The sequence below is a fragment of the Trichosurus vulpecula genome, chromosome 3 (assembly GCF_011100635.1).
Source record: "Trichosurus vulpecula isolate mTriVul1 chromosome 3, mTriVul1.pri, whole genome shotgun sequence".
Classification (NCBI taxonomy): Eukaryota; Metazoa; Chordata; class Mammalia; order Diprotodontia; family Phalangeridae; genus Trichosurus; species Trichosurus vulpecula.
The window spans coordinates 410,074,947-410,091,195 of NC_050575.1; the positions used below are offsets into that span (position 1 = coordinate 410,074,947).

At 47.9% G+C, this 16,249-nt stretch overlaps 1 protein-coding gene across 2 annotated transcripts in view; it reads left to right on the forward strand.

Annotated features, from left to right (window-relative positions):
- Positions 1 to 16,249, forward strand: part of ATAD2B (ATPase family AAA domain containing 2B) — a 98,851-nt gene that overhangs the window by 33,295 nt on the left and 49,307 nt on the right. For both annotated transcript variants that reach the window (XM_036750876.1, XM_036750877.1), the window contains exons 7-12: positions 32 to 148; positions 985 to 1,060; positions 3,485 to 3,583; positions 5,314 to 5,425; positions 15,425 to 15,540; positions 15,799 to 15,973. In XM_036750876.1, the coding sequence (XP_036606771.1) occupies positions 32 to 148; positions 985 to 1,060; positions 3,485 to 3,583; positions 5,314 to 5,425; positions 15,425 to 15,540; positions 15,799 to 15,973 (695 nt within the window). The remainder of the gene's footprint in view (positions 1 to 31; positions 149 to 984; positions 1,061 to 3,484; positions 3,584 to 5,313; positions 5,426 to 15,424; positions 15,541 to 15,798; positions 15,974 to 16,249) is intronic.

Genomic DNA, 16,249 nt, shown 5'->3' on the forward strand with positions numbered 1-16,249 from the left:
TAGTAGGTGAGAGCTTGTGTCCTGTGTTTAGAGTCTCAAGAGGAGGATGGCGATATCGAAGTAGAGGAGGCTGAAGGTGAGGAGAATGACCGCCCCTATAACCTGAGGCAGAGGAAGACTGTGGAGAGGTACCAGGCCCCACCCATAGGTGAGTGCCTTCTTGGGAGCGTCAGGTGGACGGGGGTGTGGGTCATGCTCAGGGGCCTCCTCTCGGCTTCTGTGTCTCTTTAGTGAGGAGGGGAAGGGAGAGGCCTCCCGTGAAGGCTGTGGAGCTCCCTGGGGTCAGGATATTGGGGGACCTCTTGGAGGATGGCATGAAGGACCTGAGAACATGGCTGGTGCTGCTAAGTCCTGGAAGGGCTGTCCTGGGGTAGCAGGTCAGGGGTGGGGGCAGAGAAGGGTAGAGGGCAGGCCCTGACCTCGGCGAGTTCCTGGTCTGGCGGCCATGGTTTTTCATGGTCTGCCACGTTGGCTGTTCTGGGCTTTGCATGAAACCCTCTCCTTCAGTTATTGAAAGTTGGGCTAATGTGCTTTTCATTTAGCCCTGGCCTCGTGAGTGGTGTGAGCTCCTCTCCCTATTCTCCTTGAACTCTAATCTTCAATCCTCACTGATCATTTCTGTTGCATTTTCTCCAGGCCAGTGAGGATTCGCCTTGAAAGTGCAAATTCAGCCTTTTCTTCCCTGACTCTTAGTATTGGCTCATTCTGTGCCTTCCAGAAAGCTGGGATCCTTCATTAAATGACTTACCCCACTTTGTCCTTCCCTGAGGTGTCACCCACCTCTCTAGACGGTGTTTCCTGTGCCTAGGAGCCCATGCCATGCGGATTTAGATGAGGAATTGCTTCTTCCCTTTGCGGGTGAAGGAGCTCAGAGATTGGGGAGGGAGCAGAGCTGGCTGCTGTGGGGGGAGTTAGATGTGAACTCATCCTTGCCTGGAGGACCTGGTCAGTCACTTTGTCTGTGTCTTGTCGTTTTCCTCTCAGTGCCAGTTCATCAGAAAAAGAGGGAGAATGCCCTGTTTGACATCCACAGATCTCCTGCCAGAAGAAGCCATATCAGGTGAGCTTTTCTGTGTTGAGGTCACCCCCTTGGGTTTGGGTTTGTAGAGAAGAGAGTGCTGGGCAGAGCTCGATGGCACCATCCTGGCCAACTTTTGGCTCAGCTCCCTTGATGCCTAGTAGGTTCAGGCTGCCCATCTTCCCCGGTGCCTGGGCACATGATTGTCCTTTCTCTTCTGCTCTCTCTGAAGTGGCTTGGGGGTCGGCTGTCCTTGGAGGTCCTGTGGTGCAAGGCCCTCTTTGAAGAGCTTGCTGGTCTGTCGGTCTGGCTGGGGTGGGCATTCTTTCCTGATTTCTGGGGCCCAGTGACCAGCCTCTCCCTGGGGGGACCTGGGGAGCTGTGACAATTGTGGGGTGATTGCTTGAGAGACTTAGCACAGAGTGTGCCCAACACAGATCCACGTAGACCCAGCATGGACCCAGCACGGATGGCCCTCTTCTTGGCGTTACTAGGATCTCCTTACATAGTTTCCTTCAAGGAGGACCTTGTGATTCTGCTCAGCTCTCTCTCTATGAGGATTTGTGCTCCTGGCTGGGCATGTGGGCGTGGCCTGGGTCTCTCTATGGCTACTGATTCTGATGTGTCCCCTTCAGTGTCCTTGGTGGCACTATCGTTTGACCAAGGGTAGCTTGTCCAGCCTCTCCTCCAGGTATGAATTCCAGTGATGGGGATGCTCCAGCCCTTTTTGGACAGTGGCTTGAGCTGGAATCTCTCTCTGCCTTTTGGACTCTGTTCTCCCCTCTGGGGAAGTGAGTGAATCCAGCCCATCTTGTTCGGGGCAGCTTGAAGGCAGCTGCCTTGGGTGCCTTCACAAGACCCCCTGGTACTCCGACTCCTTTTGTTAGGAATCGCTTTTCTCCTTAATTGGTTCTACCCCCCTAGGACTGAAGCGTGGGGCCCACAGAGGGAGTTGGGCTCAGCAGGCCACACTCCTGGGCCTTCTGATTCTTCCCTAGTTAGATTGTAAGCTCCCTGACGGCAGGAACCATCCCTAGTATTTAGCATAATACCTGACACACAGTAGGTGCTTCCTGTGTTATTGACTATTTATTGAACAAGCATTTATTAAGTGCTTAGTGTTTGCCGGGCACTGTGCTGGTTGCTGGGGATACAAAGAGCAAAAGGGAAATGGCTCTTGTCTTCAGGGAGCTTGCACTCTGCCATCCGAAGACAGCATGCATCCAGAGAAGTCTTGGCACAGGCGGCCGATTGGCCGTGGTGCCCTTTGAGAAAGAGCGCCAGATGACCCTGGCTCCTTGATGCCCCATCTGTTTCTTCAAGGACAGGGGTTTCTGGGGTCTTTTACAAAGTCCGCAGGTCTCAGAAAGCTCCTGAGCCCAGCTCTTGGGAAGGTCAGATTCTGCTGCTTCTCCTGACATCTGGCCCTTGATGAAGCCTCTTAGTCTTGACAAGAAGTGTCAAAATCAATCTGTGTTGTGTGTCATCTTCCAGAACCTATACTGCCATCTCTGCAAAGGAAAGGGTGGGCCCATGGAGAGCTGTGCACACCTCTGTCTGCTTCTCTGTAGTGGATTCACTCAATTGGCTTCATGCTTGAACTTCCCCAAAATAAATCAGACTGAGGCCATGCAGGAACACTTAGAACAAGTGGGGCCAAGCCCTGCGATGCCCACAGGGAGTTTCCCAGGTCTCATTGCAGTGCATGAGCTACAGGCTCCTGCTCTAACCTTTTTCTTGGGCACCAGTGTTGTGGGTCCAGGTCACTGTGGCACCCTCTTGAGGTTCAGCATCGTCTTGGCAGAAGTGTCCTCATTGTGAAAGGGGCTGGGTGACACTTGTCAGAGCATCTTCTGCTCTGTCTTGTTGGTGTTCCCATGAAAGGGCATTTCTCAGGATTCTCTTCCCCCTGACCTGCCATCTCTTCCCTCCCTTGCCCTTGACTCCTTGGTGAGCCAGAGAAAGAAGCTTGAGAAACTCTACCAAGTGGTGCTGGTGAGGGAGGGCCACTCCCAGGGGATGTTTCCTTCCTTCCTGGGATGGGGCCCTGTTGTGTCTCTCCTCTTGGCCATTGCTTGCTGCCCCTGGTGGTGTTGGCTTCTCTGTGGCTATGGATGCTGGCCTCTGTCCCCCTCTGACCACACCCCCTCCATCTCCTTGCCTGGACTCCCTCCAGCTTGTGAGGCCCCAATGTGCCACTCAGTCACGGGCTCAGCAGCTCCCATGCTCTGCCGATTCTTTTCAGAGCCCTGCTCTGCCCCTCCTGCTGGATGCCCCTGAACCTCGGCATCTGGGGTCAGCCCTTGTGGATGCTGCTGTTGAAGGTGTCAGCCTGCAGGATCTTGTCATGAACTGCCTCAGTCTGGTCTTGTGGAGCTTTGTCCCTCCTGTGGGTGCATTCTGTGGCTGGAGAGGTTGTGGAGGCTCACGCTTGCAGCTCTGATTTGCTTTTGCTCTTTTCAACAGGAGAAAGAAGCATGCCATCCACAGCAGTGATACGACGTCCTCTGATGAGGAGCGCTTCGAGAGAAGGAAATCGAAGAGCATGGCCCGGGCCAGGAACAGGTGAGTCAGGCCTGGAGAGCAGCCGCGAGTGGGGCCGTCTGCAGGTGTTCTCGGGGGCACAAGCCCTGGGGGAAGTCTTTCACATCAAGGGGCCCACTCCTCCGCTGTCTTCTCTGGGGCGGGTGGCGAGCCCGTAGATGGGAGCGGCAGTCACTGTCACACTCCAGCTGTCATGGGTCTGGGCAGACGAGGGCATGTAGCCGTGCCGAGCTCGAGCGAGGGTCTGGCCTCAGTTGGCAACATTTCTTATTCTCTGCCTCCTGTCAACTCCTGCCTGCTGGTTTTTGATCTGATAGAAGGAATTAACCGGGAGCTGGGAACTCCCCAGCTCCCTTAAGGAGTGTTTGATGGTTAGACCCAGGGCAGCAAAACTCTTGGGGTCCTCCTGGACCTCAGGCTCTGGGGGCCAGAAGGCTGAGGGGTGGAATCTGCATGGACTGTGTGCTTCAGAAGGGTCTGGAGCCATCAGATTGTAGAGCTCGAGGCAGCTGAGGAGGTCATCTAGTGCTGACTCCCCCTCTGGGGGTGCAGGAAACCCCATTCCGAAGGGGAGAATGGGAGCTTTTGGGGAGGGATGCAGGGATGGAAGTCGGGGTCCCTGGGCTAGCCTCAGAGGGGGCTGATAATAGCTTCGACCTCACAAGGTGATTCTGAGGATCATATATGCTGCTAACTCAGATAAAGAGCCTTATATACCTTAGGATGCTCTCTGAGTGGCAGTGACCACTGTGACTGTTGAGATGTGTCTGTATCCATAGCTTTACACACACTTAGAAGCATCAGCTCTCAAGAGTTTCTCTTCTTGGCCTTTGTTTGCCCTAGGAGAGACTTTTGGGCCAAAAGTAGTTGGTGCTTACTTTTCTAAAGATAGTATCTTTGACTTGTTCTGCTAAGCAGATTTTAGGCAAACGTAGGCTTGGCAGAGACCATTAAGATTGTAGAAGGAGACTGTTGGTGCTGGACCCCAAAAAGATGCCCACAGCCAAGTCCATATTAGTTAGGCTTCTGGCTGAGAGGGAATTTTATAGAAGAAACCAACCTTGAAAATCATTCTTTCGATCTGTTCTGGAGCACGTCCCACAGCCCCAGGGCTTTCAAGCTGACCATGAGGGGCCTGCCCAAGTGTCCTGTGGAGGGAGGGAGGTGACTGACCAGGGCTTCCTCTGAGGGTACAGAGATGTTGATAGGAGAGTTTAGGGGAGTCAGGAAAGGCCTCTGGGAGAAAGGGCAGCCAGGCAGGTCATTTGGGGTGGACTGAGCTATGAAGTGTACCAAGCCTTTCTCACCAGGGCTTTCTTTCTAAGAAGGACAGAGATCTCCCAGATTGTATTTCCAGTGTCTTTCTATCAGTACCTAATGACTGACCAAATACTTCACTCAGGTAATTAGAAGCACATTCTGTTTTTTCTGGCGCAGTCTGGACTCACTTTGCATTTTATGGTTGAATACATGGCTCAGGACAAACGCTCTTGCTCTTCAGGAGCTGACCCTGGCCTCCAGGAATGAGGTGTACTCTTCCTTTTAATTGTTGGGGGAAAATGTGGGAGTTGCTCCCTCAGTTTGGTCAGAAAATGTCCTGGCTCTTCAGGCATCTTTCTTGGGTCACTTTTTCAAATGAGAGCCCAACATGCCTGGACCTGATATTGAGCCTCTTAGTCCTGGGTTTAAGAGAGCCCACAGGGTGGTGGTCTTCCCTACTGTGTCTTACCAGGCCTCTTTCTGTCCCTCAGGTGTTTGCCAATGAACTTTAGAGCAGAAGATTTAGCCAGCGGTATTCTTCGAGAACGTGTCAAAGTTGGTGCCAGCTTGGCAGATGTTGACCCAATGATACTTGACAAATCGGTAGGTTCCTCGCTGTGCTCCCCTCCTCAGTGAAGTCCTGGTGCCTCCCTTGTGGCCAAACCTCTCAGTGAAGGGGATTCAGGACCTCTCTCTGGTCTTTCCTTTGTGGCTGCATGCATGTTGCTTCCCCTCTCGGGTACAGGACTCCCAAGTGAGACCATTGAGGATGATGCGCGTGGAAGTGAGGCCTGGTGGCTGGCGTGGATGGTGAGAGCTGGTTGGTTAATGCTGGCTAGCTGGCATTTCAGTGGGTCCTCCAGGGGTGCAGAGAGCTTCACATGTGCTGTCTGTCTCCTTCAGTCTTTGAGGTGGGCTAGGGAGGCCCAGCCCAGGGTGCTCCCCCCCATGCCATCTCATGAAAACTCACCGAAGTAGCCTCTCCAGGGCCAGGGTTGGGGAAGCAGCCAGAAGCCCTGTGGAGTACACACAGGGAAGGGTGTTGGTGGATGGCTGGGGAGACTGGAGCCCAACTGCAAAGAATTGTAAATGCCATGTAGAGGAATTTTGTCCGCTACTTGACTGGGAGTCACTACACACTTTTGAATATGGGTGAGAGACATCATCAAACTTGCATCTTAGGAAAAACATTTTTTGGCAATTTATTAAGACATTTATTAGACATAAGAATTTATTAGACATTTCCTTGGTGCTAGACCCTGGGCTAAACACCAAGGATACAAAGAAAAGGAAAAGACAGTCTGTGCCCTCAGCACTCTTCACCGTCTAATGGAGGCAGCGTGCGAATCACTATGGACAAATAAGGTTTCTGCTAAACAAATTGGAGATCACCCTCATAGGAAAGGAACTTATGTGGAAGGGAGGAAGCCAGGAGGGGAGTAGTCAGGGAAAACTCACTTAGGTGGGGGGTGGAGCATCTCGTACAAGTAATTGCAAGGGCCCGGTGTCATGGGACCACAGAAAACATGGGGAAGAGGAAAGTGAAGAGGCTGGCGAAGGAGCAAGGCTTTAAAAACAGAGGATTTGGGGAGGTCACAGGGAGCAGGGAAGTGACACAGTCAGCTTGGAGGATCAAGGAAGGATGGACTGGTGTGTGGAGAGATGGAAGCAGGCAGACCCCTCAGCAGCTGCTGCCACAGTCTAGGCTGGAGGGCTGAAGGGTTGTATTGGAGGGTTGTTACGGACACAGACCAGGTGTGGGAGGTGAGGGGGATAGTAAAGAGATGAGCTAGGTGGGAAGGCTAGGAAGACAGGAGGGGCTTGGAACACCAAGTGGAGTTTTATATCTGACTCTGAAGGCCAGAGGGAGCCATCAGAATGTGATGAAAAGAGAGGCAGGTATAGTTAGACTTCTCCACACCGCGCCCCCCACCCATATTTATTTTGAGTTTTAAATTCTCCACCCCTACTCCCTCTCTTCCAGCCATTATACTCATGAATTTATGTAAAACATTTCTGCTATGTTCTAGGAAAAGAAAAAAAAAGCAAGAAAAATAAAGGAAAAATATGCTTTTATCTGTACTGTGAGGCCATCAGTTCTCTGGCGGTGGATAGCATCTTTCATCATAGGTTCTTTGGAATCGTCTTTGGTCATTGTATTTATCAAAGTAGATAAGCCTTTCACAATTGATCATTGTTACAGTGTTGCTGTTACTGTGCACAATGTTCTCTTGGTTCTGCTCACTTCACTTTGCATCAGTTTCATATAAGTCTTCCCAGATTTTTCCGAAACCATCCCATTCAATTCTTACAGCACAAAAGTATTCCATCACATTGCTATACTAGAACATGTTCAGAAATACCCCAGTTGATGGACATCCATTCCTTCAGTCACCAATACTTTATCACCACAAAAAGAGCTGCATGAAGTTTTTTGTATCTATTGGTCCTTTTCCTTTTTCATTGCTCTTTTAGGGTATAGACATAGTAGTGGTGTTGCTGGGTCAAAGGGAATTGCTCTCCAGAACAGATGGACTAGTTCTCAGCTCTTCCAGTAACACATTAGTGTCTTATTTTCCTATAGACCTTCCAGAATTTGTCATTTTCCTTTTCTGTCATCTTAGCCAATCTGATGGGTTTGAGTTGGTCAAGTTTTGATTTGTTTCTCTGCTTTTTAGTGGGAGTGGTTTTTTTTTTTATTTGGTGACTATTGATAGCCTGATTTCTTCCTCTGAAAACTGCCTCTTCATATGCCTTGACCATTTATCAGTTAGGGAATGCCTCTTATTTTTATATATTTGGCTCAGTTCCCAATATATTTAAAAAATGAGACTATCAGAGACACTGTAAAAATTTTTCCTACTAATTTTGGCTGCATTGGTTTTGTTTCTGCAAAGCTGTTTAATTTTATGTATTCAAGATTATCCATTTTACCTCCTAGGACCTTCTCTATCTCTTGTTTTGTCATGAACTCTTCCCCTCTACATAGATCTTATAGGCATTATTTTTCCATTTTACACTCATTTATTTATGACAACACCCTTTATGTCTAAATCATGTACCCTTTTTGAGCTTATCTTAGTGTATGGCATGAGAGAGCCTACTTTCTACCAGATTACTTCTAGTTTTCCAAGCAGTCTTTGTCAGATAGTGAGTTCTTGCCCTAGTAGTTGAGATCTTTGGATTTATCAAACATGAGGTTATTATGCTCATCTATTCCATTGATCAGTCACTCTGTTTCTTATCCAGTACCAAATTGTTTTGATGATTACCACTTTGTAATATAATTTGAGATCTGGTATTGGTGGTCCCCCTTTACATTATTTTTATTGATTTTGACCTTTTATTCCTCCAGGTGAATTTTATTATATTTTTGTGGCTCTAAAAAGTAATTTTTTGGTAGCTTGTTATGGCACTGAATAAATAAATTAATTGCTTTTGACTACCTCCTCCCCTAATCTGCCCTCCCTTCTATCATCTCCCCCTCTTATCCCCTTCTCCCCTACTTTCCTGTAGGGTAGGATATTCAATTGAATGTGTATGCTATTCCCTCCTTAAACCAAATCTGATGAGAGCAAGGTTCACTCATTCCCTTTCACCTACCTTCTCTTCCCTTCCATTATAATGGATTTTTCTAGCCACTTTTATGTAAGGTAATTTACCCATTTTATCTTTCCCTTTCTCCTCCCAATATATTCCTCTTTCACCCCTTAATTTTATTTTTTTTTAGATATCATCCCTTCATATTCAACTCACCCTATGCCCTCTGTCTATACACACACACACACACACACACACACACACACACACACATACACACACACATATACACATACATATATTCCCTTCAACTACCCTAATACTGAGAAAGGTCTCATGAGTTACAAATATCATCTTTCCATGTAAGAATGTAAATAGTTCAACTTTAGTAAGTCCCTTATGATTTCTCTTTCTTGTTTACCTTTTTCATGCTTCTCTTGATTCTTGTACTTGAAAGTCAGATTTTCTATTCAGCTCTGGTCTTTTCATCAAGAATGCTTGAAAGTCCTCTGTTACATTGAAAGTCCATATTTTGCTCTGAAGTATTATACTCAGTTTTGCTGAGTAGGTGATTCTTGGTTTTAATCCTAGCTTCTTTGACCTGGAATATCATATTCTAAGCCCTTCGATCCCTTAGTGTAGAAGCTGCTAGATCTTGTATTATCCAGATTCTACTTCCACAATATTCAAATTGTTTCTTTCTGGTTGCTTGCAGTATTTTCTCCTTGATCTGGGAGCTCTGGAATTTGGCTACAATATTCCTAGGAATTTTCTTTTTGGGATCTTTTTCAAGAGATCAGTGGATTCTTTCAGTTTCTATTTTACTCTCTGGTTCTAGAGTATCAGGGCAGTTTTCCTTGATAATTTCTTGGAAGATGATGTTTAGGCTCTTTTTTTGATCATGGCTTTTAGGTAGTCAAATAATTTCTAAATTATCTCTCCTGGATCTATTCTCCAGGTCAGTGGTTTTTCCAATGACATAGTTCACATTGTCTTCCATTTTTTTCATTCTTTTGGTTCTGCTTTATAATTTCTTGATTTCTCATAAAGTCACGAGCTTCTACTTGCTCCATTCTAATTTTTTTTTTTGGGCAGGGCAATTGGGGTTAAGTGACTTGCTCAAGGTCACACAGCTAGTACATGTCAAGTGTCTGAGGCCGGATTTGAACTCAGGTCCTCCTGACTCCAGGGCCAGTGCTCTACTCACTGTGCCACCTAGCTGCCCCCAACTTTTTGGAGCTCTTTTGCCATTTGAGTTAGTCTATTTTTCAAGGTGTTATTTTCTTCAGTGTTTTTTTTGGGAGGGGCTCTCCTCTAGCAAGCTGTTGACTCTTTAAATTCATCTTCTTTGGTTGTGCATTCACCCTTTTTCCTTTTTGATACTAATAATTTGATTTTTTTTTTTTATGAAAGCCTAGAGCAGGGTGGTGGCATTGTCAGAGGAGAGAAGGGTGTGCTTTAGAGAGTTGCTGCAAAAGTGAAAACAGCAGGCCATGGCAGTATATTGAACACAGGGAGGGGAGTGTGAGAGAGAGTAAGGAGTCCAGGATGACTTCTAGTTCAGGAGTCTGGGCCCTGGGAGGATAGTGGTACCCTTGACAGTCATAGGGAAGGTGTATAGAGAAGGTTTAGGGGGAAAGATGATGAGTTCTGTTATGGACTGTCTCCTGGATGTCCAGTTGGAGATGAAAGATTGGAGGTCAGCAGAGAGGCTAGGGCAGTTCAGGTAGATCAGAGAATCATCAGCATATCCACGGGAGCTGAGGAAGTACCCCAGAGAAACAGTACAGGGCCCAGCCCAGAGCCCCATGGAGATGGCTCAGATGAAGACACAGTGAAAGAGCCTGTGAATGTCTAGATGGGGAAGAACTGGCAATATCGTGAAGGCCTAGAGAGAAGAGAGCGTCCAAGAAGACGAGGTACTTGATGATGTTATCCTGGAGAGTCCATGGGTTTGAGAGGGTAGTGGGGCATTCTCCTATCCTTTTTTCTTCTGTCTTCTCTCACAGCACAGGTGGAGATTCTTCCACACTGACATCTCTTGTATCCAGCCCCTTCTCCATTTCCTCTGCCACCACCCCATTTTAGACCCTCATCGTTGTCTCCTTGGATATGGCAGTAGCCTCCCAAAAGTGATTCTCGCTTCTACATTCTGCCTGGTCCAAAATCTTTCGTATCGCCAGTATCCTGTTTCTTCCCTGTGGATCTGATCGTATCATTTCATTACCCTGCTGAAATTTCTTCGGGGGTTTCTGTTACTTCTGGAGTTGAGTTCAGATTCCTTTTGCTAGCATTCAGGGACACTCCATGATTTGGCATCACTCTTTATTCCAGCCTTACCTCATACTGTTTTTCATCCTCTCTGTAGTCCAGCCAAAATCGTCTACTCTCTTCCTGTATGAGGCATTCAGAGAGGAAGAGCACCTGTGGTGGGAGGACTTTTCAGGGCTGCTATCCACCTTTGGTGCCTATTTGGCACCTGATTCACTCATGGCTTCAAGAAACTGTAATGGGTGCAGTGGCCACATCACGGTAAAACTGTCTCTGTGGAAAGGTTCAGGCTAACTGTCAGGCCTCAGACCCGTTGGTGAGTTGGGAGGGTGAAGACGTCCACTGGCTAAATGGGCCGATGAGAACAATTAGTTCTAATGGCCATGAAGGCCGCTGAAACAGGCACTGTGGAGCTCTTAGAGCTTGGTCAGACATGGAAGACACCAAGGTCATCCACTGGCTCCTGGGCCATTGCACGTTGTCCTGACTTTTGTCCTGCCCCTGGACTTTGATGACTGGAGGAGAGAATGAGGCCGATGGCTTTGTGCAGCCCTCCTTCACTTCAGTCTAATTCCTGTGCAAGTCAAGACATGACTGCGAGGTCGTTGGTCCTCTTCGAAAACGGACAAACAGCAACATATTACAGAAAGAGAGTGAAACTGATGTAGAGTCAAGTCTTTGGTCCCACTTCTGTGAGAAACCTGAGGAGTCTTTCTTTAATAAACAATTCCTGGAACCGTGTCCTCCCCTGAAATCCTTTCATGTCCTTTTTCCTAAGTATCTGTGGCTCCCTAAGCCTAAAAGCACATCTGCTGTATTCCATGGGCCTCTCAGCCTATTGAGGATTCCCCTGGACCTCTTCCAAAAGTCCCATTTCCTACTGAGGAAATGTCATGCATCCTCAGCCTTGCCTTTGTCTGCGTCACCTGTTTTTGGGCATTTGACAGATCTTGTGCCGTCTCTGTCTTTTCCATAGTTTATACCCCCAATTACGTCCTCATTGGTCTCCCCTCTCCCCGCTGCAATCCATGCCTTTCATGTTTGACTGGCCCCACTGCCCCGATGTCTGTCCTCCTCAGCCCTTCCTGAGCAGCCTTTGCATCCTTGTCTTAAGCGAAGCTTGCCAACCCTCCCTCACCTACTCCCCACTTCAGCTGCTTTGTTCCACCTGCATCTCCGTTTCCTAGGAGGCAGAAATTTCAGAAGAACCTTCTGGATCACTTTGTAGTGACCAAGGGGCCTCCCACAAGAGGTCAGTGACTGGTCTCCATCATTCCTTTTATTCCTTAATGCCCCTGTATGTGGTAGACGTGTAATATGTGCTTTTTGAGTTGATTTCTCTCTGGCCTGCCAAATGGTGCCACCATGGACAGTTGGGAGCTTCTTCTTGGGTGTCCTTATGTTTAGGCCTTCTGGATTTTTCTCCCAGATGTGTTCTTCATGGACTGTTTGATTTTACTCTAATAGAGAATCCACCCTCTTGGCTTCCATGATTTCCCATTCTACTGTGATCAATCCTGCTTTAGAGGTCACCATCACATTAAACTGTGCCTGTGCCAAGACCCTGACCTCTGAGAGTAGCTCCTTCCGTGGGCAGATTCTCATCTCCGTGGTGTGTCTGCCAATCCTCTTCACTGCCCCTTTCCCACCCTCCCTTGCGTTCCTGAAAAGCCAGAGCTGGAGACCACGACTGCATGTGCTGGGGAAAGGTGCTGTGGGATCATGAGGACACCAGAGACATGTGGCCTGCCTCAGGAGTACCCAGAGAAGGTGGGATGTTCTGGAGGGGCAGAGCCCAGGCATCCTGATGAGGAAATGTGTGTATTCTTCAAGGACAGTTAGGGCAGCACCACAAACTGGCTGAGGAAGAAGTGGTTCTATGGCACAGCTGCGCATGTCCTGCATGTGGGCACTGAGACTGAGAATTGGCATCGCAGTTGTCCTTTCAAGTCCTTTGTACAAGACGTGGTGGGATGGCTCTGATGGGTTTTCACCATGGATGTCCCTGGCCGCCTCCTCTGCTCCTCCCTCATCTGGTCCGGACCCTCTATGCTTAGGCAGGACTCTTCTCATGTGGCCCTCAGGGCAGCTGCTTGGTGCCTCGTGTGTCCCATTGCAAGCCTGATAGGAAGGAGGGTGGACAGCAGCCGCGAGAAGGCCCGACACTTGGTGGGAAACCTCTGCGGTCTCCTGGAATGTATGCTACTCTCCTGAATTGGAGTTTCCTTCTAATTTCCCTGCTGCCTCTTGCACCCAGGCCCAGCCCCTTCTGGGCTGTCCCTGCTTCCGTCCTTGCCCTGGGCTGTAGAATTGGGCTCTGCTCCCTTCCCCTCCCTCTAAGACTTGCAAGGGTTGGTTTCACTTGTTCCCTCTGAGACTTTTCTTCATGGCTTGGTGACCCCTGTGGTCCTTCCTTGTTGTGTGGACTCCATGTTCTTTGTGGAATTAGAGACCAAAGCGCAGGAACCTCTCTGGAATTCCTTCTTTGAGACCTTTTCCATGTCATTGTCTGCTGGGTCTTGTCCCTTGCTCCTCCTTTGCCTTTTCCCTCGTGCTGGAGACAGAGAGGCTTGGCCTGGCAGTCAGTCAGCATCAATTAAATGCTGACTGTGTGCCATGTGCAGTGCTGAGGGTTGGGGACACAAGGAAAGGCAAAATCAGGCTCTGTCCTCAAGATGCTGGTATTGAATGAGAGACATGTCTGTCCCAGTGTGGGGGTGGGTAAAGGGAGTGCTCCAGACATGGAGGCAGCAGGGGAGGAGGGAGTTGGGATATGTCTGTGGAGGAGGGCACTGCATCACTAGGGGCTTTTTGTGGAGCCACTGGAGGTTATGGAGGAGGGGGTGACATGTTCAGATCTGCACGTTAGGAGAATCCTTTTGGTGGCTGAATGGAGGATGGACTGGAGTGGGGTGAGAACTGAGGCAGCTGAGATGGGGTGAGGGTCTGCATCAGGGCAGGGGCAGGGTCAGATGGGAGGGGGTGGTGTAGTGGAGAAATGCTGCAGAGGGAAGGTTGGCAGACCTTGGCCAAAGCCTGGATCTGGGGGTCATAGAGAGCTTAAAGGCTGTGGCTCTATTTCCTTTGGTCTTTGTGGCACATTATTCCACTTGGTTCTGTGGTTTCTGGCAGGTGCAGAATAGTTGGAATTAAGAATATTCAAATCTTTCCTTTCTGTTTGAAAGTCTTTCCTTCCTCTTGTTGGCTTGCAGAAACTGTACTTTGTCAATGAAGCTGTTCAGTCGAACTGATGTGTCTTGAAATTTCCAGGATAAAAACTGGTTTGGTCTACCAATGAACAATTGGCACAGCTGCGCATGTCCTGCATGTGGGCACTGAGACTGAGAATTGGCATCGCAGTTGTCCTTTCAAGTCCTTTGTACAAGACGTGGTGGGATGGCTCTGATGGGTTTTCACCATGGATGTCCCTGGCGGGACATCCATGAACAATTAATATTTTTCTAATTATTTAGGTCTGTTTTTCTTTAAATAGCTTTATAGTTTAATTCATATAGATCCTATGTGTATCTTGTTAGGTGGACTCCCAACTATTTTATACCTTCTGTAGTGATTTTAACTGGACTTTTTCTTTGTCTTCTGGATGAGTTTTGTTGGTAATACATGGAAATGCTGATGGTTTACGTGGATTTATTTTATATCCTCAACTCTGCTGAAGTTGACTATTCAGTTGACTCTTTTGGTTCTCTAAGGAAATCATATCTTTTGTAAGAAGTGATAATTTTGTATGTTGTTTATGCATGTTCTCTGAACCCTTTCCTTCCCCTTTTGTCCTTTCCCTTCACTCTTCACCTTTCATTTCTAGGACTCAGTCAGACAATGGTACTGGGAGTGGACATTCTGGCTTTACCCCTGATCTTATTGGAAATGATTCTAGTTTTTCTTTATCCATATACAGGTCCACATTTCTTTTTTTGTAGGGCTTTTCTGGTGGTTTTAATAATGAACATGTCTCAAAAAACCTAGGATATCAACAAATTAAATAGCCCCAATTAAAAATCAGAAACAAAAATCTTGAAAATTAAAGATTAATAAAATTGAAAGTAAAAGAGTCACTGAATTAACAAAATCACTCCAACAGACTGTTTCTAATTGTTTGCTAATCTGATTTTTATAAAAAAGAAGGCAACTAAATTGCAAAATGAGAATTCACAACAAATGAAGGAGAGAGAAAGGTGTAGTAGCTATTTTGCTCAATTATATGCCAGTAAAATAAGCAACTTAAATGGAGTGCGTGAATATTTAAAATTATCTAATACCCAGGTTAACAGAACAAGAAATTTAGATAACCCCAACTCAGAAGAAAGAAATTGAACAAGTATTAAATGAACTCCCAAAGGACTAACAAATCCTGAGACCAGAAGGATTTATAAATGACTTTTGTCAAATTTTCAAAGAATAATTCTAGTCTTCTACAGGTAGGAAAAGGCAAGAGCCACAGAAAAGCAGAATGACAGACTGTTGTCCCTGACGGCCATTGACATAGAAGCTTTAGATGGAGGATCTGTCCCTCAGGGGAACCACATAGAGAACAGTGACTGTGATTCCGTCAGCCCACGCTGGAAGCTTTTTAAGAGAAGACAACACTTGTGATTTTTAAGTGCACTGTTTCATTGGTGCCGTCCCATCCCCCCTGCCCCCTGTGGGTGGTAGGACCTGGTAGGGCTTCTGGGGAGGCTCTCTGGACTCATGCTCACATGGCTGCTTACACGGCATGCCTGACCACAGCGCTGATGCTCACATGCTGGCGTTTTTCCCTTCATTCTTCCCCAGGTGCGTTTCGACAGTATCGGAGGATTGAGCCATCACATTCATGCACTAAAAGAAATGGTTGTGTTTCCACTTCTGTATCCTGAAATTTTTGAAAAATTCAAAATTCAGCCTCCCAGGTAGGTGAAGCCTCTGGTCCTGTTGGTAAGAGAAGGTGAGGGATGCTATCTTTCACTGGCCCTATTCCCTGTGAGCTGTGTGAGGTGCTGGCCTCGCTGCTGTGGGCTGTGTGGGTACGATGTGCAGAGGGCCGGTCAGCTACCTACTGAGCATTCGCTGACTGGAGGCTCACTCTCTCATCCCTTCTCTCCCCGTGCAAGCGCTCATTGCAACCTTTTCTCTGGCTAATGCACAACCTCATTTCTTTCCTTCCACAGGGGCTGCTTGTTTTATGGTCCCCCCGGCACTGGTAAGACCCTGGTTGCCAGAGCACTGGCCAATGAGTGCAGCCAGGGAGACAAGAAGGTGGCTTTCTTCATGCGCAAAGGAGCTGACTGTCTGAGCAAGTGGGTCGGGGAATCTGAGCGGCAGCTTCGGCTGCTTTTTGACCAGGTGATGGAAGGCCTTATCTGGCCCAGGGTGGGGCTTTGAAGCTTGCCTGGAGCATGTGTGTCTCTGGGCAAGGGGCATCTGGTAGCCCCACAAAGAGACTAGGGGAAGAGTGAGCCCCTACTTAGGAGACCTCAGGAAGGGTCCTGAGATTGGGGGGAGGACACTGTGTGGTCTGTAATTCACCTCTCTGCCATTCAGTGTTCTGTTCACACACACACACCCACTTCAGTCCCACCTCTGATGCCTTCTCTAGGGTGTAGGGAGGCCCTTCAGACT